The following is a 27,766-nucleotide window of genomic DNA, read 5'->3' on the forward strand; positions in this document are numbered from 1 at the left end:
CTCTGAATTAAGCAGAGTACTCTCACCCAGTCAAGAGATCAGGGCTAGATCCAACACCGTTTTTTAGCTCATTGCACCATCCCAGTTTCAGAACCTGGCTGTATGCAAATTAGTCTGTCCCTGGCCCAGTGCATCATGGGAACAGGGCAGACCAGACTACAAAAGCCAATTCTTACACTGGGAAGGAAACAAGCTTCCGGGGACCGGTTTCTGGCATTTCAGCCGTCTTCGGCCCGGCTTGCTTGAATCCTGATGGTGCAATGAGCAAGGGACTCACATCTGAGTATACCCTTCCACGCTAAGGGTGGACAAAATAATTTACAACAAGGGGTGGTGATGGACAGAGTCTCTGAATTAAGCAGAGTACTCTCACCCAGTCAAGAGATCAGGGCTAGATCCAACACCGTTTTTTAGCTCATTGCACCATCCCAGTTTCAGAACCTGGCTGTATGCAAATTAGTCTGTCCCTGGCCCAGTGCATCATGGGAACAGGGCAGACCAGACTACAAAAGCCAATTCTTACACTGGGAAGGAAACAAGCTTCCGGGGACCGGTTTCTGGCATTTCAGCCGTCTTCGGCCCGGCTTGCTTGAATCCTGATGGTGCAATGAGCAAGGGACTCACATCTGAGTATACCCTTCCACGCTAAGGGTGGACAAAATAATTTACAACAAGGGGTGGTGATGGACAGAGTCTCTGAATTAAGCAGAGTACTCTCACCCAGTCAAGAGATCAGGGCTAGATCCAACACCGTTTTTTAGCTCATTGCACCATCCCAGTTTCAGAACCTGGCTGTATGCAAATTAGTCTGTCCCTGGCCCAGTGCATCATGGGAACAGGGCAGACCAGACTACAAAAGCCAATTCTTACACTGGGAAGGAAACAAGCTTCCGGGGACCGGTTTCTGGCATTTCAGCCGTCTTCGGCCCGGCTTGCTTGAATCCTGATGGTGCAATGAGCAAGGGACTCACATCTGAGTATACCCTTCCACGCTAAGGGTGGAAGGGTATACTCAGACATGAGTCCCTTGCTCATTGCACCATCAGGATTCAAGCAAGCCGGGCCGAAGACGGCTGTAATGCCAGAAACCGGTCCCCGGAAGCTTGTTTCCTTCCCAGTGTAAGAATTGGCTTTTGTAGTTTGGTTTGCCCTGTTCCCATCATGCACTGGGACAGGAACAGACTAATTTGCATACAGCCAGGTTCTGAAACTGGGATGGTGCAATGAGCTAAAAAACGGTGTTGGATCTAGCCCTGATCTTTTGACTGGGTGAGAGTATTCTGCTTAATTCAGAGACTCTGTCCCTCACCACCCCTTGTTGTAAATATTTTTGTCCACCCTAAGCGTGGAAGGGTATACTCAGACATGAGTCCCTTGCTCATTGCACCATCAGGATTCAAGCAAGCCGGGCCGAAGACGGCTGTAATGCCAGAAACCGGTCCCCGGAAGCTTGTTTCCTTCCCAGTGTAAGAATTGGCTTTTGTAGTTTGGTTTGCCCTGTTCCCATCATGCACTGGGACAGGAACAGACTAATTTGCATACAGCCAGGTTCTGAAACTGGGATGGTGCAATGAGCTAAAAAACGGTGTTGGATCTAGCCCTGATCTTTTGACTGGGTGAGAGTATTCTGCTTAATTCAGAGACTCTGTCCCTCACCACCCCTTGTTGTGAATTATAACTTTAGCAGGTGGTCCACTCTTCCTTGGATGTGGTGGAGGTGGTGGGGAAGCACCAGCTGAAGCTACTAAAGAAGCCATTGCTCACTGGTAACAAAGGGTCTTTCTCTCACAATGATGAAAGTCAGAGTGAGGAAAGAAGGAGGGATTTTCATCATTTGGGAAAAACAATAGTTCTCAACCAATGAAAAGTGTTCATTTTAGATTATATGACCTAGTCTTACATCATTAGGAAACCAAAAGTGAAATGAACCAATGAAAAGTGTTATTACCAAGTCACATGACCTGCTGTGTTTACGTTACGCGCTTTGCAGGGCCTCCCGGTTTGCTTCCAGAAACCTGCGCTTTGCGACTCGGTAAGCGTACCAGTTCGCTAACGTAGCACGTCATATGACGTATCACGCGACAACGCGAAACGTCATGCGGACGGGAGGCGTCACGATGTTGTTTTCTAACGCGGCAGTTGCGGTAAAGAAACGTTTATCGGCTCGCGGTCTATTTCGCGGCATCAAGGTCAGCTAACGGGAAGCTTCCCGATTCGCGAAGCGGGAACGAAGAAAAAAAATATTTAAAAAAAATTATTCATAAACATATAAAATATATTTTTGGATTTAAAGAAGAATACATTTTACAGCTACAGATATTAGCTGTTAAAAAACCAATGAAATTCACTGAAAAAACCATAGGTTATAGACCATATATAGTTAGGAATTAGCATTTACAAAACCTTGAAAATTCACTGAAAATACCATAGGTTATAGACCATATATAGTTAGGAATTAGCATTTAAAAAACCTTATTTTACTCACACAAAACCATTGAAATTCCATATATAGTTAGTTGCACTAACTATATATCGCGCACCCGCAATCCACTGCTGATGATGTCACATATTACATCATTCATGACATGGTCAGTGACATCACTGATGACATCACTGATGACATCTCAAATGACATCACTGATGACATCTCACTTGACATCAATGATCACATCACTGATGATATCATTCATGTGATAATACAATGCATCTCCTCACACTCTAATATAACCTCCGTTACACCCAGTGTTAAATAGAGAGTATCATTTTTGAAACCATTGACACACCAATACTAGTTACTACATACGCACTCACTGATTCCTATGTCTACACACACATTCACTCATACAATCATTCATACATACAATCACTCATCTTTACAACACTATCATATGCACTCATACACCTATACAGACACTCACACTCTGCCACTCATCCATGGAGTTACTCACACACCTAGTCAGTCCTGAAAAGAATCAATCACACTTCCATTTTCTCATCTATACAGTTAAACACAGAACACCTTACATTTTTGAAACATATACTAACACATAGTTACTCTCTTATAGAATCACTGATACAAGTACACATTGATCTGCACAGAGTCACACACCTCCCAGCCAGCCATACACACACTCAGTCTCCCATACAAATACTTGTGCAACCAATCAATAACCCATATAGCTACTTATATAGCTACTGATCAACACATGCAGCAGCTTGCACAACAACAGACATACTGATGCACACTTTCAGACAGTTTAGTCACTAACCCGTGCATTCAGTAAGACGCATTTAATCACTCACTCATACAGTCAATCACGCACCTACTAAAACCTTCATTCAGACACTTATACATCCACTCATTCTTCAATATGTAAAACATATTTAAACTTTACAGAAACACATAATCACTGGATGTTGTCATCAGTGATGTCATCAGTGATGTCACTGACCATGTCATGAATGATGTAATATGTGACATCATCAGCAGTGGATTGCGGGTGCGCGATATATAGTTAGTGCAACTAACTATATATGGAATTTCAATGGTTTTGTGTGAGTAAAATAAGGTTTTTTAAATGCTAATTCCTAACTATATATGGTCTATAACCTATGGTATTTTCAGTGAATTTTCAAGGTTTTGTAAATGCTAATTCCTAACTATATATGGTTTTTCAGTGAATATATATATATATATATATCTTCATCTTCAGAGTGTGCAGATGTGGAATTATGAGTTGTAAATCCATACTTATATGCACTTAACTTTTAAATTTTGACCCAGCAATATTTTTGACCTGGATATTCTGCCGTACACTCATCGTGGAAGTGCTCCCATAATAGGTTGTGTATGTAGTGAGAGGTGCAGACATTGGAAACTGGTCTGTAACCTGCAGCTTGGCCAGAAACTGCAATGTTGAAGTGCGTTTTGCTTTTTTGTGATACACATCCAAAGTTCCGCCACGCCCTTTTCATTCACTCTGCAGGTCTGCACACCCCCCTCCAGTGCACAGCTGTTGGCGTGATGGAGTCCTACCAAGTGCAGCACAGGATATACTGGAGTTCCTAGCCTCTCTGATGCTGTTCAGACCATGGCTGATGTTGAGGGTTTTCTTGACCCAGATAAGGTTCATAGAATGTAGCTGAAGGGGGCGTTTTTACCAACTGGTCTGCAGTTATTTCATGAACCAGGATTCAGATTAAACTTGCTCAGTGCCTTCTCGTTTGTCGAACCCAAATGTTCATGAACAAAAAGAATTAAATCCTTTTCTTAGGGAATTGATAGTAGTTTCTGGCTTTTATTATGGAGTTTCGTACTTCACCAGACAATGCCATTATCCACTTCACGGTGCGCTGACTACACAAGGAAGAACAAAGGAATACCTGGCGGGATTTAGAATCCAGCTAGATGCAAGGACTGATACATGATTTGCCAATCCTTAATTATTCTTGTTGTGGTGAAGTGTGTAGTAGGAAGTCAAATTAAGCACCCCAGTTATTGAGGTTCAGCCTAGATATGGAGTTATTATTGTTCCACTGTCTGGGGTCCTCTAACCCCAGTGATCTGACAACTTGCTTTTATGTTTTGAAGGGTCATTTGTAATCAAGTCAGACTAAGCCAATTGACAGGTTTTTGGTGTGGAGGGAATGAGGGGCTAGATCTAAGAGGTAACCTGGTCCTTTTCCCATGAAGGACTTTGGTGGGATGCAGTGAGTTTTAAATGTGATTCTTGACCCAGTGGAAGCTGTTTGAGTGATTTTAGGGCTTGCTTAAAGTGATCAACTGTGTTTAGGGTTGGGCACCTTCTGGTTACCATATTCAGCACACTAAAACCACTCTTTATTATATTACTGTAGTCTTAAGAAAACCAAGTGATTGGAATAGAGGAGCAGAGTTGAATGCTCACTGTCTTGACAATAGCCTTGAATTCCAGTGCATATATACGTTTTGTTTGTTTTTGTTTTTCTTTGTATGTGAAAATTATGGAAATTATGGAAATTCGAAACATGTGGGCCACTCAAACTAGGTAGAGTCAAGGGCCCTAAATCTTCCAGACCAAAGACTGTGATCTGCTTAGTCAGAGGAAGATCTTCTTTCATCTTTTTGGCTCAAATAATCAAGACACTGCAACAATCTCTCTTCTTCATTATCTCTAAGCAAATATTTGTTTCTGATGGCAAGTTCTATCTGCAGGTTCTTCACCTTGAATATATCACATCTGCTAGAACATTGGGTAATTCGGTTAGTGCTCAAGGCCGTCCTCCTATCCCTTTGCAGTCATTCGGTCCAGATCTTGACTGGCAATGCAATTTCGATGTGGTACATCAGCAAACGGAGTGGAGTAGGGCTGCCTGTTCTCTGTCGGAAAGCGCAGAAACTCTGGTCATTGTTACACCAACTGAGGGACAGCTTCAGCTGGTGGCGTCTCACAGATCATGAGTGCAATCTTAATCCGTAGGTTGTTCAAGATTTTTCCCCAGTGGGGCTTGCCTCAGGTGAACCTTTATACCATTCATGAGAATGCCCACTGCTCGATGTTCTGTGACCCCAACAGCCTTCACTGTGAGCCATGGGGGACGTTTTTCAGGTGAAGTGGGACCTTCTGCTCCAATAAGCATTTCCTGTGGAACCCTTAATTCCTTATATATGAGGCAGGTTGGGTAGGGCTGAGTCCAAGTGATTGTAATCACCCCAGACTGGCCAAAACGGGTGTGGTATGCCGACCTATGGCACCTCTGCCTGTGTTCTGTTTTTTGTTTTCTGCCCAGAGTGGATCTCTTGTCCGTTTGGGAGTATGGGGTGCAGGGCATGCACCCTAATCTCCAGACTCTACACATTCATGCGTGGAATTTGAGCAGGCCGTCAACTACCGTCTGAGGTGGTCAATATGAGCCTTTCAGCTGTCGCTCCTCAACTAAGTAGGTGTGTTCAGGGATATGAAACCAGTTTGTATCGTGGTGTAGTGGCAATGGCTTAGAAACCTTGAAAGCATCTTTGGTCGATATACTGTGGCACCGCAATAACCATGGTCCAAGGTAATCTGTCAGCCTTTGTATGTCTTTCAAACTAATTGTTCTTGCTCAAGATGCAGAGAGTGCCTAGACTTTTTAAAGGATTGACAAACATCTATTCAACGGTTTAATTTATCATGCCGCAGTGGGACTTAAATCTTGTTTTGATGTTCTTAATGGGGATTAGTTTTGGGCCCGTACATAGTTGCCAGTTGAGACTTTTACTATTAAAATGTTTCTTCTGTTGACTATAACGTCAGCTCACTGAGTTATTGAGCTCCAAGCTTTAAGTGTACGTCCTCCTTTTCCTTGCTTCTTCCCTGGCAACCTAGTTCTGTGAACTAAAGCTGCTTTTCTTCCTAAGATTATGTGCCCTTTTCACTTGGGATAGTTGATTACCTTCCCAAGCATTCATTCACCCCACCAAAGAGGAGGAGAGGCTGCAATGATAGGATGCCAGACTTGTGGTAAAGTTCTACATCAGTCACCTAGGATATTAGATCTGATGACCAGCTCCTTGTCGGGTAAACGGGCTGTAAGAATGGCTAGGCGGGTCTCTTGCCAGACTATCTTGTATATTAAGATCTGTTGTGCTCTGACGAAGAAGGAACAGCCCCAGAGAATTTGGACTCACTCTTACAGAACAAAATAGTCTAGGGCAGCTTTAGTTAGAGGAGTGCTGGTAGCAAACATTTGCAGCGCTGCAACATAGATGCTGAAGGGTGGGTATTTCAGTTGTTCTATCCTGCAGGATTGCATGTATTATTTTCTTCAGGCCCTCCATTTTTAGGAATAATGCTTGGGAATCTAATCAAAGGTGAGGAATATGCAGGTAGAAGTATCCATCTGAAGAAAAAATTACTTACCTTCTATAAAGATCTTTCTGAAGGATCGTCCATCTAGCTGCAGCTTCCTCACCAGCCGTCACACTTCCCCTTATTAGGATGCCAAGTTACCTGTTTCACTGCCCTGTACACTGATGTCGCTGTTCTCGAGCCATCTTGAAAACATGACAGCAGTTTCAAACCATGTGCACATCCACCTGAAAATTAACGTACATCAGTTTCAGGCTAGTTGGCAAGTCCTTTAGTTTTCAATTTTCTCCTCTTTCTTGGGATACAGTAGCTGTTTAGGGCTAGGCAATGCTAACGGGTTGCTTGTTTGCCGATTATTTCAGCTGCATCCGCGTGGCTATTTCCTCTAAACCAGGCAACCAGTATGGAATGCTGTTGTCCCTAGAATAATATTATTTTACCATTCTAAGATTACCAACCAGTTGGTTCTAAACATGGCCATCGTGCTGGAACTTTATAACCATTATAGGCCATGAACAATACCACTGTTAGACGGACATGCGCTGCTATCTTTAGTTTCATTATTGCGAGCATGTGCCTGCATTGTTTAGACAACAGCATGTTTTCTTTTTCTACTTGTATTCTTTTAATTTATGTTGCATATGGGTGTGTATGTATCAGAGGGTGAATGCAAGAATGAGTGCAAAGTCTCGACTACAGACAGCGTTTGCTGTCAGTTGATCTGTTCTTTTTGCAGTATTCTTAGAGTGGGTTTTGAGTCAGCCCTTGCACATGATTGGCTGGTTTTGTGGTCCGTCTAACTTGTGTATTCTTTGTTTGTTCACTTTCCGCCTCTTTCTTGTATTTGTCCTTCCAGGAGCATTTATTTTTCACAGTATTCTGCTTGGTTGACTTGTATCATTCCACTACTGATGCTTGCTTTCAGAGAACCTACATTTTTCCTTTGAACTGTTGAGGGTTTGTGTTTCCTTGCCCTCTTCCCTGTATAATGCTTTTTCTTTCTTTTTGCCCTCGACCACTCCTTGCTTTATTTTTTTGCTTTCCATAGCTTGCACCCCTAAGACGTATTGGCTTTGCACTTCTGATCCATTCCACGTATGAGTGGCTTGTTTGACAAAGCGAAGTACAGCATACAGGATTTCACCCAGTCTGCTCTAGACCATTTCCTTGTTTGGCTACAATTTTGCAAGTTGCTCTTTCATTTTCATTGCACAATCTAAGCACTCGGTATTAAAAAATAGTTGCAGGCTAGTTGGCTCAACACCAGCCGATATCAGAAATCACCTGGAAGCTTACCTACATCAGTGAAAAGGCTATTGGGAGGAATCTGATCACATCGTTAGGTCTTCAGTTGAACCTGTTCATTGAAAGCAATAGTCTCCCAAGTGCGCACAGTTCAGTTGTAATGCAGACATCATGCTTTTTTGCAGCCCTGACTTTAAAGGGGAATTGCCACTTGTTGGAGCCAAGTATCAGCCAGGTAACAGGCAGTCGGTGCAGGCTGAAAAGGCAGGAGGGTCCCAATGCAACTGACATATCCCTTCACCCATTGGAAAATGTTAGTTTTCTGCACAGATGTTCTGTGGCATCTCTGCCTCCAGGTACAGATTTAACAAGCAAAACCCCACACCTATGGCAGATTGGTCAGAAATAAGTTCTTTTCACATCATTACATGGATTACTGACCACCTTGATGGTGCTAATGTGCACTAACAAGTTGCTGTGAGAGCACCCAGTCAAAAAGTCGCAGTCTGGAAAAAAAGGCTCAGCACCAAATGGGAAATGAAGCTACATGCCAACATCACAGCTTTTTATTATTATTATTATTATTTATCTTATAGAGCGTTCGGCTACCCCCAACGGGAGTGTCCCGGCGCTAAGCGAAGAAGATGGGTTAAGTGATCAGCACTGTGGGGCCCGCGAGAGTCTATGGGAGACTAAAGAGCCATGTTTTCAGTAGCTTACGAAAGCTAGGCTCTGATGGGGCCTTTCTGATTCGTAGGGGTAGGGAATTCCAGAGGATGGATGTTTTGACAGAGCATGAGCGTCCGCCCAGTCTGGCCTTGGCAAAGCGAGGGGTAACAAGAAGTTCTTGGTGATTGGACCTTAGATTTCTTGTATGGTATGATTTGTGGATTCTTTTTCTTAGGTAGTGGTGACCGGTGCCGTTTATTGCTCTGTAAGCAAGGGTGAGTGCCTTGCATTCTGTTTGTTTTCTTCCCGGTAACCAATGAAGGCTACGTAGATGTGGTGAGATGTGATGTCTTAGGGGGATATTTCTTATGAGCCTTGCAGCTGCGTTCTGTATTGTTTGCAGCTTTCCGAATAGGTAGGCTGGTAGACCCAGATATAGACTGTTGGCATATTCTAATTGGGATGTCACCAGTGCGTGGCAATAGTTTTTCCACACTCCATAGGTAGGAGGTGGAGGAATTTTCGCAGTGCTTTTAGTTTCCAGAAGCACGTAGAGGAAATATGTCCTATCTGGGTTTTTCACGACAATGTATTGTCGATTTTGAATCACAAATTCCTAGCCGATGAGACAGGACATGGGGGTGGATTGAGCACTGAAGGCCTCCAAAGGTCAGCTCGAGCTTTTAATGAAAGTTGTCATCAAGCTCCTATACATAACAGGATGCTGTGTTGAGGCTGAGCCGCCTCAGAAGTCGGACACCTTGCTGGTCATATCGTTGACACCCTTTATTATTATCATTTGTTTTTTTATACGGAGCTCCCCATACCTTGCATGCGTACTGTGTGTCAATACACAGTGAATATAATATTTTTAGTCGCAAAAAATGTAGAATATAATCGTCATACCCTGATCCAGATGAAGAAATAAGTATGATTATTTTTGTAGTCAGACCACGCCGGACTGGGAGTGTTTGTAACTAGGGAGGGAAAGGGAGATGGAAGAATTGAAAATACAGTGTACAGATTAAGGCTAGTAGGCTATTTCAGTACTAGGAGCTCCCTTAACCTTGCAGAATGCATGCGTTCTATGTGTCAATAAACAATGAATATTATCTTTTCCGTCACAAAAAATGTAGAATATAATCGTCATACCCTGATCCAGATGTAAAAATAAGTATAATTCTTTTTGTAGTCGGACCACGCCGGGCTGGGAGTATTTGTATCTAGGGCGGGAAAGGGAGATGGAAGAATTGAAAATAAATTGTACAGATTAAGGCAAGTAGGCAATTTCCGTCCTAGTTATTACATACAAATGAACATAACTTGTTTTTCTTCAAAAACGATGCTTTCATCCAAGCACTTACTGGGGGTGAGTCTCTTTCTACCATCTACACCTATCTAATTATGTGACCCCTTAATTCAGTTAGACATTCAACCGGATTTTAAGAACAATATTTGCATTGTACCAATTGCTGCCTTTCTAAAAGATGTTATTTGTAATTTGTTTTTAATCTTACTCCATCTTCATGCATTTTCAGGGGTTGAAGCTGAAGAATGGGGTAAATTCCTCCACACCAAAAACAAGGTGAGTCTGCTCTGTAGCAAATATATACTTTACACCGAAACAAAGAGTATTGCAGACCTAATTGGTCAATAGTTTGGTGTGGACTCTATAATAATCTTTATCAGCCACTCTGTTGCAAGGGTACTCCATCCTAGCTGTCCTATTACTTAATGCTTTTTAGGTCTCACGCCCCATACAGCATAACTGTCTGATGGCAAAAATACCTAATGTCTGCTTGCAGTGGACAGATAGCCCGCCCATTGGTTACCACTTGTTGACTTTTCACTATCATCAACTTTCTTATCATTTAGATTGTGTGGGCTTTCTTTATTCTTCTTGTGTTTTCCCTACCTTAGAGCATGGATGCATTACTTATGTCTTTGCAGTGCTTGCTTTTCAAGTCCTTCTTTTTTTCTTTTGAGATAAGCACTCCATGACATGGCCCAAATATGAAAAGATTTGGTTGACTTTGGTGGTGGGGGTGGCCAAACGAAATATAGCGCAAGCATTAGTGTAGATGAATCCTTCTAGACTTCATGATTGGGAAACAGACTTAGACTGGTGCATGAGAGCAGACAAAATAGTCCATCAAAGTCGGGGCTGCCTGAAGAAATGGGTAAAGGTCTGGGGAGCATGGCAGGCACTTAGAGAGTTCTGATAGGGTATATCAGGTGTGGGTGAGTGAGCCTTTGCTTCGGAGGTGGGAGATGTTTGGTTGGAGACGGGTGGGTGGAGGGGTTTGATATTACTGATCGGCCATAAAAGCGCCCTTGTAGATCTGCTTGTTTTTCTGGTTGCAGTTCTGTCCTTTGTTAGTCATATATCATGTTTGTACTTTACGATTCAACATGCCTTGATGTAAGTCCTTCTGTGGTGAGCATGCTTGCAATAAAAAGATTTAAAAAAAAAAGAAAAACACTCCATGAGAGTGCATGCATTTTCCACCTGACTCCTGTCTGCATTTCTGTCCCCCTGCCTCACTCTGTTGCACTCTGTCGCCCGTGTGCTTCTCCCCTGGCCCTCCACGTTGCGCTCACTCATGTATTTCCCTCTCCCGGGATACTTTCTCGCCTGTGTGTTTCTCCCCTGCCTACTTAACATTGGTCTCTTACCTGTTGTTTCTCCCGCCTACTCCATGTTGCTTCTCTCAGACAGTATTCTTCATGTTGCTTTTCTCAACCACGCACTCCTTATTTCTTCCTGCTACTCGAATCCTTTGTAACACTTCCTCCCACCTGTGCCTTATGTGTAGCACCTCCCCACCCACGCATAACAGAAAAAAATGCTTTTGCGCTATTTATCTTTTTTCTTTCATTTACCAAGCCACAGGATAAGTTAAAAAAAACAAAATAACAAGATGCTTGTTTCATTTTGTAGGTGTGTGCATGCCTGCCTACAGAATGATGCATCACAGCATCATAACACCTTTTGTTATTTTCTTTTTTCTTTAGCCATACTGTGTGGCTTCGGGGATGTTGGACAGCGTATCAAAAACCATTGACAAAGCCAATAGGATCCAAAAGCTTTGATGAATTGGCTTTGTCAATGTTTGTTGCACCAGGGTTTGTCCACTTTATGGTTGTAGGATGCTTTGTTAATCACACTCATTGGTCTTTTGGTATTGTTCTGTAAAACATCGGTGTGATTTTTACTGTGTGTTTTCTTCTTTAGGTCTACGCTGATTTTGATGAAATCCGGCAAGAAATCGAAACTGAAACCGAGAGGATATCGGGAAATAACAAGGTAAGAATTCCATGTATTGGTGGGTACAGTGGTTGGGATAAACTTTAGCCTGCGTTTTCTTAGAAGTAGTCCAAAGTTCACTATTTGAAGTACACATAATTTATAGAGTGGTAAGGAGGTGATGATCTACTCAAAGGATTACATTATATTGTATTATACTACATAAACGGGTGGATTTAGTGTGAAAAATGAGTGGTATGATACTCCTAATTTACAGGCACCTGTGATATGAGTTTTATCATAATGGCAGCCTGAGCCACCCTTCTGAGATTTTTTATGTTTGGGGCTTGCTAGAATTATGCGACAAAAACGGACTAAATTGTGTCATGGTTATCTAAATTGTGTGGGGAAAAAAAGGCCAATTATGTAGCAAGTGCTTTAGCAGTATTATTTTCCTTCATTGGAGCAGCAAGTTCTTTGTGTGGCAAATCAATAATTATGCAGTAAACGTTGCAGCCATTGAACCTCATAAATTCATTAGTCAATTGTTTTATCAACAATTAATGGAAGGTAAATATAACCTAAACATTGTAATTCAAATCAGTGCCCGTTGTTAGGTGCACTATGAGCGACTCTAGCATATAGATATGGTGAGGCTTGATAGAGTTTGCTAGTTGCTGGGTTAGCTAGTAGAGCAAACACCACCCATGGTAAGTGAGATGTAATTGCCATTTCTTTAGTTGTCGTTTTGACATGTGGACTGGCAGAGAGGGGTGATTCCCACCCTCCATTTTGGCTTCTTCTGGGTCCAGAAATACTCCAGAGAAAACCTGGTCTTTCTTCCCTTTCCATTCCTTTTCTCACTTTTGTGATCTGGTTGTCCGGTGGGATTCAGTTCTACTAGGAGGGCAGATTGGGGTTCCAGTCCCAGTGGGCTTGTGAAGGTCACTGATAAAACCCTCTAGACTATTAGGACAAAACTAAAGAGACAGAACGGTATTAGGGCTTGCCTGTCCCGGCACTGCACTGCAGCCCCCATCTTGATGCTCCAGCCTATCTTTCTGCCACCCATGGGAGGCACAATGGTAAGGGTTAACCCTCTGACTGCTCACCAATATCTTACAAGTATGCCTAATTATTTCCCCTTGCTTGCTTGGGGCATGGCTACAATATTTGGGTCGAGGGTGGGGGCAACAGATGCAATGTAAGGGTTTATAGGGGAGGGATTTGGAAAGTCTGTTAGGGCTTTAGAGATAGGTGGCATGGCCCAGTGCCAGGACTGGTTGGGCCCCACCTCATTTAAAGGAAAAATAAGCTTTACTCCAGTATCGGAGCTTTCATAGCATGCTTGAATCATTCCCCGTTGTCATGATGGGAGTCCCCGGTACTTTAAATAGTAATAAAAGTAGACTAATAGGTATAGACTAGAAAAGGCCTAAGCCTCACAGTAAATTAACCTATCATAGTCCTTACTCAAAAAGTGCCCGAAGTTTTGGCTTAGCCAATCAGCATCAACCACCCTCTAGAACACCCCTGGGAGAAGTTTAGAACCTCAGATTTTCGACCACACTTTGTTCTAGAGAGTCAACTCTGAGCTCTGCTTAGCTTTTCTAATCTTCAAGAATATTTTCTGGACTTCAACTTTCAGGGAAGTGACTTTATTTGATATATTGTATCAATCAGGTATATATCTTCTCCTTAAATCTGTTGTTTTCAACAAATCTGACTGAGTCATGTCAGAAAAGGCAAAAAAGACTCTCTTTAAAGAGTTTGCCACTTGTCTGAAGACCCTGTATGTGGAAGTCCCTCACAAAGAGTGCATTTTTTGTTTATATCCTTCTCATAAGACGTCTGACTGCAAGATATGTCACACCTTCTCGAATAAGACTCTCAGAGACCGTGAGGGAAGGCTTCTTACTTTGCTCCAAAAAATTAGAGGGATTCATCGTGCTCTGTCAAGGAACCCCACTCAAAATTGCCAAATAGTCCTCTCAGGATGTCTCCTCAGGGCACAGTAAAGGAAAGAACAGCCTTATAAGTTTGTACCCGAGCCAAAAACTCCACCTCCAGGCCTAAAACTGCCTTTTAAGAAACCTTCTTCAGAGCCATTTATAAGTTGTGTGCCGCTCAAGAGGGTTTTGTCATTGACAACAAGGAGATGCAGCTCAGGGACGTCAACGTGGACATCCTTCTCCACAGCCCTGTCCGTGTCGACGACATCCACTGTCGTCTATTCAAGCACCGATTTCACCAACTATCTAGCATCGTTGACAAGGATCTCCTCACTATCACTGAAATTAAAGCCGCCAATGTAGAAGTTGCCGTCGACGAGATTGCCGACGCAGACACGGCTGCCGGATCAGACTCGGATGCAGACGCGGTTGACGAAGGCGTCGACGAGGAATAAGAGGCTGTAGGAGGAGGGCACACCGTTGCTGTCCGCGTCGACGCAGCTGTCGACGGAGACTATCTCGTCGACGAAGGCTCCTATATCATCGACATCAAGGCCAGGAGCTAAATCACCATTACCAATATCTATGGTCTTACTAAGGGAGATAGATATTACCCCAGAACATATGTCACCAAGTAAAATTACGCCTCTTTTACCCACTCCTCATTCAGAAGAAGAAGATTCGGAAGAAGACTCCTTGGGACCTGCATATAGTCCATCAGATTTGCATGTCAAGTATCAGCCCGATGAGGAGCAGGTACTAGACTGCTATGGTCAAGTTTCCAACGCACAACCCTAGCCAGGTCGTTAGTGCTATCAACAGGAGACTGTGAATGTGCCTCCTGCCTTAATTTCAGATCTTCAAATTATACATGAGGACTATCGCTGCCATTTCCCACCTTCAGTACCTGTTGCTGTCTGTCTCCAGTGGGGTCACAATTGCAGAAATCCACCCCCACCAGACTCACTCCCAAATACCCCTCGGTCTGTTCCTCTCCAGGAAACAGTTTCTTCGGACGAAGAACGTGAGGAGGGAGAACTTTGCGACACGGGCGCCGAACGGGATAATTACACTGCCTGCATCACCAATACCTCCTCCAGTAGACTCTCCACAAGAGGATATAGGAGGCTTTCATAATCTTCTAGAATGTGCAGCAAAAACATTTGCTTTACCACTTCCTTCAAAGCAATCTGACTGATTCCTTTACGATTTTAAGGAACCTACATTAAATCTGTCGGAGCCATACCGATTGATTCATTCTGGGAAGAGGATATGCGGAGTGAAGACCCCAGCATCTATACCAATGGTGCTTCCGCGCCTTGACAAAAAATACAAAGCCACAGACAATGCCCCAGCGTGCCTTACAGGACATCCAAAGCCGGATTCAGTGGTTCGGCAGGCAGCTCAACGCCGCTCAAAAAATCCGGCCGCACCCCTTTCGGCGGCTGCTGATAAAGATGGCAGACGTCGAGATTCAATTGGAAAGCGTTTTTCATCAAAGTTGGCATTGAATGTGAGAGTGGAAAATTCTCTGGTGATCTTAGGGGGCTATGATCGCCAGATGTGGTCTGACATTGCTCCCTATATGGACCAACTCCCAGAGGACGCTAAAGAACAGGCAAAAAAGATATTGCAAGATGGAGAAAGAGCATCCAATGAAATAATAGATTCCGCCATGGATGTTGCCATCACAAGTTTCAGGTAGGTGGCAGGAGTAGCGGTTCTCAGAAGACCGGATTGCCTTCAAGACACCGCATTCTGCCCTGAGGTTCAAATTAAAATCTTGGACCTCCCATACGATGGAGAGGATCTCTTTGGGAGTCCAGTGGAAGAAGCCCTCAAAACGATCAAGGCGGACAAGGATACGGCCAAATCTTTGGGGACGCTCCAATTTCGTAAACCTCCTTTACGTGTTTCCTGAGGGAAAAGGAAACAATCCTATAGGGGAGGCTATCCGCAATACAGATAACCTGCGTACTCATCCAGTCACCAGCCTCATCGGTCCCAATTCCAGCAAAAACAGCCTCCGCAGACATCCTATGTTAGAGCGAACATAGGAAAGTCAGCACGAGCAGGCAAGGATGGGGGCCGTAGACAATGATATCGTACAGGCTCTGGCTCCAACCCCTTCGTGAGACACTCCTCGTTCTTTCCCATCAAAAACCTTCAACCGTGCAGGGGAACCATTACAACAAACAAGTGGAATCTACGCCTGATACAATTTGGACACACACTGGAATTTACCAAAAATCACCTACAACCCACCACAGCCTTTTCACAAAAAACGTCTCATAGCTCTTCAACAAGAGGTCAAAATAATGCTCTCCAATGGTGCGATAGAGAAGATCCCAGTCTCCCAGATGGGCAAAGGCTTCTACTCCGGTTTCTTAATCAGAAGAAAGTTAAGGCAGTGGTGTCCAAGTCTCAATCTCAGAAGCCTCAATCGTTGCCTGAAAAAGCAAACCTTTCGGATGATTTCCCTGTAGGAGGTTCTGAGACTTTTAAACCAATCCAATTACATGACCTCATTGGACCTCCAAGACACATATTTCCACATACCCATTCATCCATAGCACAAGAAATATCTGAGGTCTTTGGTTGCTGGACATCATTTTCAGTTCAAAGTGCTCCCGTTTGGAATCGCATCAGCACCGAGGATTTTCACAAAGTGCCTTGCGCCAGTCGCAGCATTCCTCAGGCAAAGCCAGCATCCGATCTTCCCGTATTTGGACGACTGGTTGATAAAGGCAGCTTCCGAGTCAGCAGCGCAAGCATCAGCTCAAGCCAGCACAGATCTTTTCCGTCGACTGGGTCTCACTCTCAGGTCGGAAAAGTCAAAACCGATCCCATTACAAAAGATTGTCTCTCTAGCAGCAAAGCCAGACACCAGGTGCTTAAAAGCATATCCTGCAGAAGAACGGCAACAACTTCTTCTCATGCTAGCGGCATCCATAAAAAGAAGAAAGTCTCTTTCAGTCCGATTATACAAGTCACTCTTGGGATTCATGTCTTCATGCATACCTCTGATCCCATTTTGCCGCCTCAAAATGAGACCTATCCAAGAGGAGCTGGACAAACAGTGGACACAATCCAAAGGCTCGTTCGACATTGTCAACGTAACCCCACGAATACTAAAGGCCATCTGTCAGTCAGGCTGTCTCTCAAGTACACGCTGGCACCCTTTGTAATCACCATGTATGCATCCCTGGAGGGCTGGGGAGCTTACCTCCAAGAGCTACAAGTATGCGCCAAGTGCTATCGGACTCCAATGCAATCACACATAAATATGCTGGAATTAAAAGCATTCCATTTAGCCTTTCAAGCCTTTCTTTCCAGAATACAAGGTTCATCGGTGCTTGTCCAAACAGACCATACCACAACGATGCATTACATAAAGAAACAGGGTGGCACGCGATCTCGCCAACTTTCCAGAATAAGAAACAACAAAGTGCCAATGCTGATATATAATTCACACTCCTTTTTATATACCGGCGCACTGAGTTGAAACAATGTCACTATACACCTCTTTTTCCGTATGAATTAATCAGAATTTATTTAGGGATTCACATATATAAATCAGAACCAAATAATTTTTTCATTTTAAAACTTTTGAAACACCAAATTACCTTCTCCCAAAGCAAACAAAATTAGTACATCCTTAAAATTCCACCAAATTCTCTTTAACACCATACCACTTTCGCACTCTCAACCATTCTTCTCAAGACCTCCTACTTCCGCTCAACAAACATTCCACCAATCCAACACACAACCCAACTTTCAACCATTCATATTTAAACCGCAACAAAAACCAAATGACAAATGGGCCAACCAAGACCAAATTACAAGAATTTCTATAACAATGCTTTGTACACTTGATTTGGCTACCACAAGGTCGACGCGTTTCGAACCCCCTAGATTCCGGGGTTCTCCTCAGGACCAGAAAGCTTAGTTCCTTTAGCTAGATCCACCGATCTCTGCTTCACTATTTTCAACCAGCCTATGTAACGGGCATTAATTTCGGCGGTCGGTCCGCGACCGAGAGCCGTTGCCTCTTGGAAGTGTAACAGGTGTGAGTCCTTTTTTTGTATTATTTTAACGGACCGTGGAAGACCAACAGCGTTTTATTTATATGCGCCTCAGTTGCTGTATACTTCAACAATAGCCTGATTTTGTTGAATGAGTCTTCACGGGCCGCCGGGTAGTTTGGCAGTAACCGCTGACGAACGCCTGACGTTTGGTGGAATTTTAAGGATGTACTAATTTTGTTTGCTTTGGGAAAAGCTAGTTTGGTGTTTCAAAAATGTTAAAATGAAAAAATTCTTTAGTTCCGATTTATATATGTGAATTCCTAAATAAATTCTGATTAATTCATACGGAAAAAGAGGTGTATGGTGACATTGTTTCAAGTCAATGCGCCGGTATATAAAAAAATTTGTGTGAATTGTATATCAGCATTGACACTTTGTTGTTTCTTGTTCAAATAGGGCTCAGACTTGCTGATTGGAGCCTAAACCCTTGTTCCTTGGAACTTTCCAGAATGGCACAGAGGTTATGGAAATGGGCTATGACTCACAAAATATGCCTGCGAGCATAACTTGTTCCCGGAACACAAAACACTACCGCGGATACACTCAGCAGGCTCACAACATCGTGCTGCTAGTGGGAACTACATCAACAGACCCTGCACAACATCTTCAGCCGCTGGGGCACCCCAGCGCAAGATCTATTCGCAACCCTCCAGAACTGCAAACGCAGGTACTATGCAAGCTGGCATCTCCAACAGGGATCACGGGGGAATGCCTTTTCGATTGCGAGGTCTGGCATCTTTGCCTACTCTTTTCCTCCCAGTCCGAGTCAGAACGAGCCCTGCAAGCTGATTATCATTGTTCCAACATGGCCACGTCAACACTGGTACACAGAACTGCTCCTCCTCTTGCAGGTTCCGCACACCCTACTACCAGTATATTCCAACCTCCTAATGATGAACCAGGGAAAGATCCTACATCCGGATCCCCGACACCTCCCCTTATCAGCATTTCTCCGGAGTTCTACGAGCTCCAGCTTTTGAACATTTCTGACAACTGTAGAGCTATCTTGGCCAGAGCGGATAGTACCAATAAAACATATTGCGTCAAGTGGAAGCATTTCTGTATCTGGTGCTGCCAAGCAGGAATACATCTGTTTGCCTACTCTCCAGAACAACTCTTGCCATACTTCCTACAATTGGCGCAATCAGGCTTGATACATAGTTCTATAAAGGTCCATGTAACATCCATTTCCCTCTACAGAAGGACACTTTCCTCTCCGTCTTTATGGTTTTCCAGGATAATCAAGGAATTCCTCAAAGGTTTGTTTCGTGTCTGTCCTCCTGTAAGGCCTCCACCTCCAGCATGACAGTTAAATACGGTCTTTCACAATTGATGATGCCTCCTTTCGCGCCGATTCACAGGGCAGAGATCAAGTTCCTATTGTGGAAGTTCGCTTTACTTCTTGCATTGACATCCGCCAGAAGAGTAAGTGAAAAGCAGGCTTTTGTTATAGAATAACCATTTTTTGGTCGACCTCTGCCAATGCGCTTGCGCATTGCAGAGGTCGATCTATTGTAGCTGAAACAAACTCTTTGAACCAAGCGCGGATTCGGATTACATGTAGTTCATGTGCCCGTGCACGCGCTTCAGACCCGCCACAGCAATGCCGAGAGCTTCACACTTCCGACTTCAGGCATTCAAGCGTGAATTTTCCCCAGCGCGCAATGCCGAGGGCTTGTTTTTTTTACCAGCATCCTTCTATGCCACATGCCTCGTTTTTTAAAGTTTCCTGCATTACTAAGTGGTCTTTTAGCTACACTTTTTTCTCGCATTCAAGTTCAGAAAGAAAGAGCCTAGCTAGTAGTGATTGTACTTGTATTGATCCGACAAGAGACATGCATTTGTATTGTCATTTGCAGTGCTCCCTCATCGGTACTCGAGTCGAAGGCATCATTTACTTAATATTGTATTGTATATTTACTTAATATCTTGAATGTACTTTTTGACCCGTGCAGTTTTTACCCCAGATTTACAGCAACATACAGAAGTCCTCTTTTAAGTTTCCTTTTCTTGAACTTGCAGAGTGTGCAAGCACCCTCATCCCTTGTTCTTGTTTGTTTTTGTGATCGCGATCACTGAAATGTAGTGCTTCGGTGTATTTACTTGTTTGTTTATTGCGGTTCACAGAAACGTGTACAAGAAGTACCGTCTTTCTTCCCGGGCCTGCCCCTAGTGCAATGCCTTCTTGTTTTAAAGGGCAGTCTCTTCGATTGAAAAAAAGTGCACCTCGCAGAAAAATCATTTTTGGCATGAGGTTAAAATGAAATGAAACCTTAACGCCTTATAGGCTGTACTCACACAATGTACATCAGCATCATTGCTGACATTCTGACCTGATAACGATATTGAGGCATGCACATGACTATGATCAGCCGCGCGGCTTCCAGGGGACCTGCTAATTGCTTTATTCAGCTGCCCCAGGGAGCGCGCAGCCCCTGGCAGTTTAGCGCTGGCCCGCCGCCTCTGTTATTTACCCTAATGCCTTTGATTCAGTGCTGGTGGGGAGGACGGCGAGGGGCGTGGGGTTACACAGTCACAGCCTTTTGTGCACCTTCATTTTCTGACCCTCTCTCGCCACTTCCTCTCTTCTCGGCCTTCTCTTCCCCTCCCCCATTTTCACCCTCCTCCGTACCAATACATTTCCCTTCCTCTCTCCCCCGCTCCTTCCCCTGCCCTCTCCCTCACACCCCCGCCACCCTTTCTCGTTCCCCACACACCTCTCCTGCCTAGCAATACGCAGAGTCATTTAAAGCGGTTTGTGGCCTGTAATGCGCTCTTTTTATTAACTGCTTTTGCCTCCATGTCACAGTTTAACAATAATCTCTGCACTAATCTCCCTTCTCCCCTTCTTCTCACTGCCCTGCTTTCTCAACTATCACTTGTATTGCTCCATCTTTCTACATATCACTTCATCAATCAATCAATCAATCAAGGCATTTATAGAGCGCACTACTCACCCGGAGGGTCTCAAGGCGCTTGGGGGGGGGGGGGGGTGCCGCTACTGCTCGAACAGCCAGGTCTTGAGCTTCTTCCTGAAGGAGAGGTGGTCTTGGGTCAGGCGGAGGTCGGTAGGGAGGGTGTTCCAGGTCTTGGCGGCCAGGTAGGAGAAGGACCTTCCTCCTGTTGTCGCTCTTCGGATGCGGGGGACGGCGGCGAGGGCGTGGTTGGTCGATCGGAGGTGGCGTTTGGGAGCGTAGAAGTTGAGGCGGTTGTTGAGGTAGCTTGGGCCTTGGTTGTGTATGGCTTTGTGTGCATGGGTGAGGAGACGGAAGGTGATTCTCTTGTTGACGGGGAGCCAGTGCAGGTCTCTCAGGTGTCCGGAGATGTGGCTGCGTCGGGGGATGTCGAGGATGAGTCTGGCTGAGGCGTTCTGGATCCGCTGGAGTCTCTTCTGGAGCTTGGCGGTGGTTCCGGCGTAGAGGGCGTTACCGTAGTCTAGTCGGCTGGTGACGAGGGCCTGGGTGACCGTCTTCCTGGTCTCGGTGGGGATCCACCTGAAGATCTTCCGTAGCATGCGCAGGATGTTGAAACAGGACGCGGAGACGGCGCTGACTTGTCTGGTCATGGAGAGGGAGGAGTCCAGGATGAAGCCCAGGTTGCGTGCTTGGTCTGTCGGTTTGGGTGCGGTGCCCAGGGCGGGGGGCCACCAGGAGTCGTCCCAGGCGGTGGGCGAGGAGCCCAGGATGAGGACTTCCGTCTTGTCTGAGTTCAGTTTCAAGCGGCTGGTCGTCATCCACTCGGCTACGTCTTTCATCCCTTCGTGGAGGTTGGTTCTGGCGGGTGCGGGGTCGTTGGTCAGGGAGAGGATCAGCTGGGTGTCGTCGGCGTAGGAGATGATGTTGAGGTTGTGCTGGCGTGCGATGGCCGCCAGGGGGCTCATGTAGACGTTGAAGAGGGTGGGGCTGAGCGAGGAGCCCTGAGGAACGCCGCAGATGACTTCCGTGGCTGCAGATCTGAACGGTGGTAGGCGGACTCTCTGTGTCCTTCCAGCGAGGAAGGAGATGATCCACTCCAGTGCTTTCTCTCGGATTCCGACGTTCCTGAGGCGCTGCACTAGGGTGCGGTGGCAAACAGTGTCGAACCCCGCAGAGAGGTCTAGGAGGATGAGGGCCGCTGTTTCACCGTTGTCCAGCAGGGCTCGGATGTCATCGGTGGCAGCGATGAGGGCGGTCTCGGTGCTGTGGTTGGCTCGGAAGCCAGACTGTGAGGGGTCGAGGGATCCATTCGTCTCGAGGAATGCGGCCAGCTGCTTGTTGACGGTCTTCTCGATGACTTTGGCTGGGAACGGGAGGAGCAAGATGGGGCGGTAATTCTTGAGTTCGGTGGGGTCCGCTGTTGGTTTCTTTAGTAGAGCGCTGAGTTTGGCGTGCTTCCAGCTCACAGGGAAGGTGGCTGTGTCGAAGGAGGTGTTGATGATGTCCCGCAGGTGGGGTGCGATGACCGCGTCGGCCTTGTTGAAGACGTGGTGGGGGCAGGGGTCGGTCGGAGATCCAGAGTGGATAGAGTTCATCGTGCAGATGGTGTCTTCTGTGTTGATCTGGGTCCAGGCGCTGAGGGTGTTGGTGGGGGGCGTTGGTGCGGTCGTAGGGAGCGTTGTTTGTGGGCTGAAGCTGTTGTGTATGTCAGCGATCTTGTTGTGGAAGTAGGAGGCGAGGGAGTTGCAGAGGTCTTGCGAAGGGGTGATGTCGTTTCCGGCAATGGGGTTGAAGAGCTCTTTCACGATGTTGAAGAGTTCCTTGCAGTTGTGTGCGTTGTTGTCCAGCCGGTCCTTGAATGCTGTTTTCTTGGTTGCGTGGATCAGTTGATGGTGCTTCCGGGTGGCGAGCTTGAGGGTGGTCATGTTGTCCGGTGTTGGCTCCCTTCTCCAGGCTTTCTCGAGGGCTCGGCAGTTCTTCTTGGAGCTCTTGAGTTCGTCGGTGAACCATGGGGCCTTCTTGCTGCCGGGTCTGCTAGGCGGGGTCCTCAGTGGAGCGAGGTCGTCTGCGCAGTTGGTGATCCACTTCGTGAGGTTGTCGGCGGCCTGGCTGGGGTTCGCTGAGCTGGCGGGAGGGTGCTGGCTCAGGGAAGCGGCGAGCTGGTCTGCCGTGATCTTGTTCCAGTTTTTTCGGGCGACCTGTTGCTGGTGGTGGTGGATCGTGGTCCTTCTGAAGCTGAAGTGGACGCAGCTGTGGTCCGTCCAGTGGAGTCCGGTGGCGTGGCTGAAGGTGATGTCCTTGCTGGATGAGAAGACAGCGTCGAGTGTGTGTCCGGCGAGGTGGGTGGGGGTGGTCACCAGCTGCTTGAGTCCGAGGTTGGCAATGTCTCTTTGCTTTCCCTTCTCCTCCTATTCCTCATTTACCTCCATTTCTTCCCCGCTCTCCGCGTTTTTACATCCTCCTCCTCTTTTTAGGTCAAGCCAATTTATAAGCGCAAACCTTCAAGTACACGCAGTTAAAAAATTGTCCAGCGCTACTACCACTGTTAAACAAAATGTGACTGGTTGCTTTGTGTTCTTTCTAATGTTTGGAAACTTGCAGCTTGTTATTCCCTTTTACAACTTCTCTCCAGCCTCCTCGTGCTCCATTTTTATTCCTCTTTCTTTCTTTCTGCCTTGCTGTCCCCACCCTTCTTCTCCCACTAACACCTCATATTTCTCTATTTTCTCTCCTCCTCTCAACATTCTGCCTTCCACTCACTTCTGTTGTTCTCTGTCTCTCTTACTAACGTCCCTTTAGACCCATTTACATGCTCCCCTCTCTCCTTCGTTCACCTTGTCATTGCATTTTCTTCTTTATCCCTTCGTCTCACTCTATCTATCGCCCTCACTCTGTCTATCTATCGCACTCACTTTATCTATCGCCATCACTCTATCTATCTATCGCCCTCCCTCCCTCTATCTATCACCCTCCTTCTATCTATCTATCGCACTCACTCTATCACATTCACTCCATCTATCGCACTCACTCTATCTATCGCACTCACTCCATCTATCGCACTCACTCCATCTATCGCACTCACTCCATCTATCGCACTCACTCCATCTATCGCACTCACTCCATCTATCGCACTCACTCCATCTATCGCACTCACTCCATCTATCGCACTCACTCCATCTATCGCACTCACTCCATCTATCGCACTCACTCCATCTATCGCACTCACTCCATCTATCGCACTCACTCCATCTATCGCACTCACTCCATCTATCGCACTCACTCCATCTATCGCACTCACTCCATCTATCGCACTCACTCCATCTATCGCACTCACTCCATCTATCGCACTCACTCCATCTATCGCACTCACTCCATCTATCGCACTCACTCCATCTATCGCACTCACTCACTCTATCTATCGCATCACCACCGCATCACTCAGGACCACCACAGCATCACTCAGTGGCACCACAACATCACTATGCGCTACCACAGCATCACTGAACGCCACCGCATCACTCGTCGCCACCACAACATCACTCAGCGCCACCACCTCATCAATGTGTGCAACCATTCAACAACAACTGGTTCAAATATGTTCTCTCAATGTTTCAAGCTTTATTACAAATGTCACAAAAAGATGTTAATAATTCATTTCTGTTCTTGGATTTTCGTCACAATAAAATACAATGAGCATAATCTTCACTAAAGTTATTTACAAAAGTTTAAGCTATTGCTGTTAAAAATTACAATAACTTTTATTTAAGTATTCATTATGAAAAAAAATTAAAAGCCATTGTTATTTGTAATATCAATACATCTAAGTCACGTAAATACAACACATATTGCATTACAAATGCTATAGGTGTCACATTTGCGAAAGTTATAACTATTGGCATTGTAAATGACAAAGCTATTAATTTCGCTATTTTCAAAACCAACAATTAAATACAAAAATTGTCATTTACAATAACTATAGCTCAAACTTTCCTAATGCGAGACCTATTGCATTGCAAATGCTTGTTACAATTCAAGTCTGAGGGTCTTCTCCTCCGCAAAAATCCAAAATTTATACCATAGGTTCCTTCAAGCTCCCATTCGAATAACCCGGTGATACTAAAGAATTTCTTCCCAAATCCATCGACTGCTGCGGAGAGGGCCCTTCATTCGCTAGACGTCAGGCATTGATTTAAGTTCTATCTGCAAAAAACAAAACCCTTTCGCAAGACTTCTCAATTATTTGTCGCATGCAGCGCTCCAAGAAAGGTTTCCCGCTTTCTAAGCAGAGTATTTCTAGATGTATATCCAGTGCAATGTTATTTGGCCATCGCAAACCTGGCAGACCAATATCCTCAAGAGTCTAAGCTCACTTTTACGAGGGCTGTGTCTGCGTCTTCAGCATTGTTTGCAGAGTGTCACTTCCTGAAATTTGCCGTACATTAACGTGGAAGAATGGACATATATTTACAAGGTACTACTGTTTGGATTCAACAGTCCTACATGACACAGTGGTGGGATAAGCAGTGCTTTGCAATCTATTTTGGTAAGGTGAGCCATCCCTGTATAACCTCTGCCCTTCATTGCTGTCTCACATTTTTGTATCATAGATTATTTGCACTGTTTAATGGTTAAAGGAATTTAATTCCTAATTGTTATTCCTATGATTGTGATTAACATTTTGCTTGATGTTTATTTAAAGATCTGCTATCACATCGTCCTGTTAAGTTGTTCAAGGCCATTTTAAATGTGCTACTTAACTGGTAGCTACTCTGATTCAAGCATATGAATCTATGAAAGCTCCAATACTGCAGTAAGAAATAAGTTTCTTACCTGTAACTGTAGTTCTCCAGTATTGGAAGCTTTCATAAACTCACAGGCGACCCACACTCCTCCCCGCGGGGACAGCTCACCTTCCTCTGTATCTCTATATGAACGCTAGCCCTTGTGCTCGAGAATCTGAGGTTCTGAGGTGTATTAGAGGGTGGTCGATGCTGATTGGCGAAGGCAACACTTTGGTCTCTTTTTTTAATAAGGACTATGATAGGTTAATAAACTGTGAGGCCTCTGCCTTTTCTGGTATATACCTATCATTCTACTTTTATTACTATTTAAAGTACCAGGGACTCCCATAATGACGACAGGGAATGATTCAAGCATGTGAATCTATGAAAGCTTCCAGTACTGGAGAACTACAGTTACAGGTAAGTAACTTATTTCATCCCTACCACTGAGTGACCCTCCCCTTAATCTGCCCCCCCATGTGCAGAAAAACTGTTGGAGCTGTAGAGGTGGGGCTATGGCCCCATGCCAGCTTGGGTTGATTTCCCCCACCCTTTTTTTTTTCATTTAAAAATAAAAATAAAAAAATGTTGTTTTTTTATAACTACCCATGGTGTCTAGTGGGTTCTCTGGCCACAGCGGGATGGCAGATTAGGGCTATAAACCCTTAGACTGCCCACTGTGGAGTATTGGGGGGAGAGGGTAAGGCTGTTGGGCTTTATGGGTATTGATGCACTTTGACTCTTTTCTATTTATTTCCATTTTCACTTTTGTATAATAAACCCTGAGGTCTAGTGGGCAAAGTTACCCTGCAGGAGGGCAGATCGGGTGTAAACCTCTATACTTGCACAAGAACCAGAAAGACTTCTGGGGGCTTTAGGATTGGGGTTACAGTCTAATGCCAGCCCTCTCATCCCTGTCACTCCCATTTATTGTTTTACGTATTTTCTTTTGATTCTTGGCTTCTAGTTGGCTTTCTGTCCCCAAAGTTGGGCAGATTGGGTGTAAACTTTCAATTGTTCTGGATCTGGATCTCAGGCTACCAAGAGGGGAGACCAATGACATCTTTGTGTGGTTCTTCTTTAGAGATTGCATTAGGGTCATGGAGTTTCATAGAATTAACAAAAGTGACTGCCTCATGGTAATGCTTAAAAAGATTGCAATTTTTCTACATTTTGGAGCCACGCTAAAACCCTAATTCTCTCATTGTGGAACTCGTACATTCCCAGGAGATCTGATCAACTGTTTTTTTTTTTTTTTTTTAGCTTTTAGTGAATTATGTTGATAAATTAACTTTGCAGCTTCATTTAATCATGCAGCAGGTTACTCTTGTAGCCTATACAATGAGTTTATCTGTTTATCTTTTAGAAATCAATTTTTGTCTGGTTTTAGGATGTTCTATGTAACCTTCTGGGCTTAATATATCTTTGCATATGATTTTTCGTCTAACTAAAACACTGAGCAAAAATTCTGTGAGAGCATGGTCATTGTTGGTTTTTGGGATAGCCCAACACTTTTCATTCCTGAAAACAATCTAGTACCTCATTGAAATTAGTGAATGTTTTGTTAGAAAGTGTAATTATGCTGAATACAAGACTGGAAAAGAAGCTATTCTTACACCCTAGTCCTTGTCTATCTCAGCCCTGCAGGAACCATGCTACACAATAGTTAGATCGTAAATTATTTCCAAAGTTGTTAAATTGGAGCTTTGCACGTTGGTACAGATTACACAGGCATGCAGCATATTTTCACTGTTCCCTTTCTTCTGTCAAATTGTGGATCAGAACCTGTTCCAGTTTTTTGGAAATTTATGTGAACAAACAGGTCCCTTTGTGCTCTGTAAAAAGTTGACCTTCCCCCCCTCACACTATACAGAGCTTGGCTGGGTACTATAATGAGGCGTTAGAGAGGTAACCGTTTCTAAAAGTGTTGGAGACCCCAGTTCCACAAAATAGTCCAGGCACAGTGCTTTTTTCCTTCTGTTCCTCTTTTTGGAAGGCGAAGCACCTTATGGCTTTCCAGGTTCAATATATACCCTATTCCC

At 44.7% G+C, this 27,766-nt stretch overlaps 1 protein-coding gene across 6 annotated transcripts in view; it reads left to right on the plus strand.

The window, feature by feature from the left end:
* The window catches only part of DNM1L (dynamin 1 like), a 747,198-nt gene that overhangs the window by 220,960 nt on the left and 498,472 nt on the right, over nt 1–27,766 (plus strand). For 5 of the 6 annotated variants that reach the window (XR_013606882.1, XM_078673806.1, XM_078673804.1 and 2 more), the window contains 2 exons: nt 10,280–10,326; nt 11,977–12,048. The exons of the other annotated variant lie outside the window; for it this stretch is intronic. Coding sequence is in view for 4 of the 5 variants with exons in the window: in XM_078673806.1 (XP_078529932.1) it covers nt 10,280–10,326; nt 11,977–12,048 (119 nt within the window). In the remaining variant the exon portion in view is untranslated. The remainder of the gene's footprint in view (nt 1–10,279; nt 10,327–11,976; nt 12,049–27,766) is intronic. 6 annotated transcript variants of the gene reach the window in all.

The sequence above is a fragment of the Lissotriton helveticus genome, chromosome 1_1, assembly GCF_964261635.1.
Source record: "Lissotriton helveticus chromosome 1_1, aLisHel1.1, whole genome shotgun sequence".
In the NCBI taxonomy this organism is placed as follows: Eukaryota; Metazoa; Chordata; class Amphibia; order Caudata; family Salamandridae; genus Lissotriton; species Lissotriton helveticus.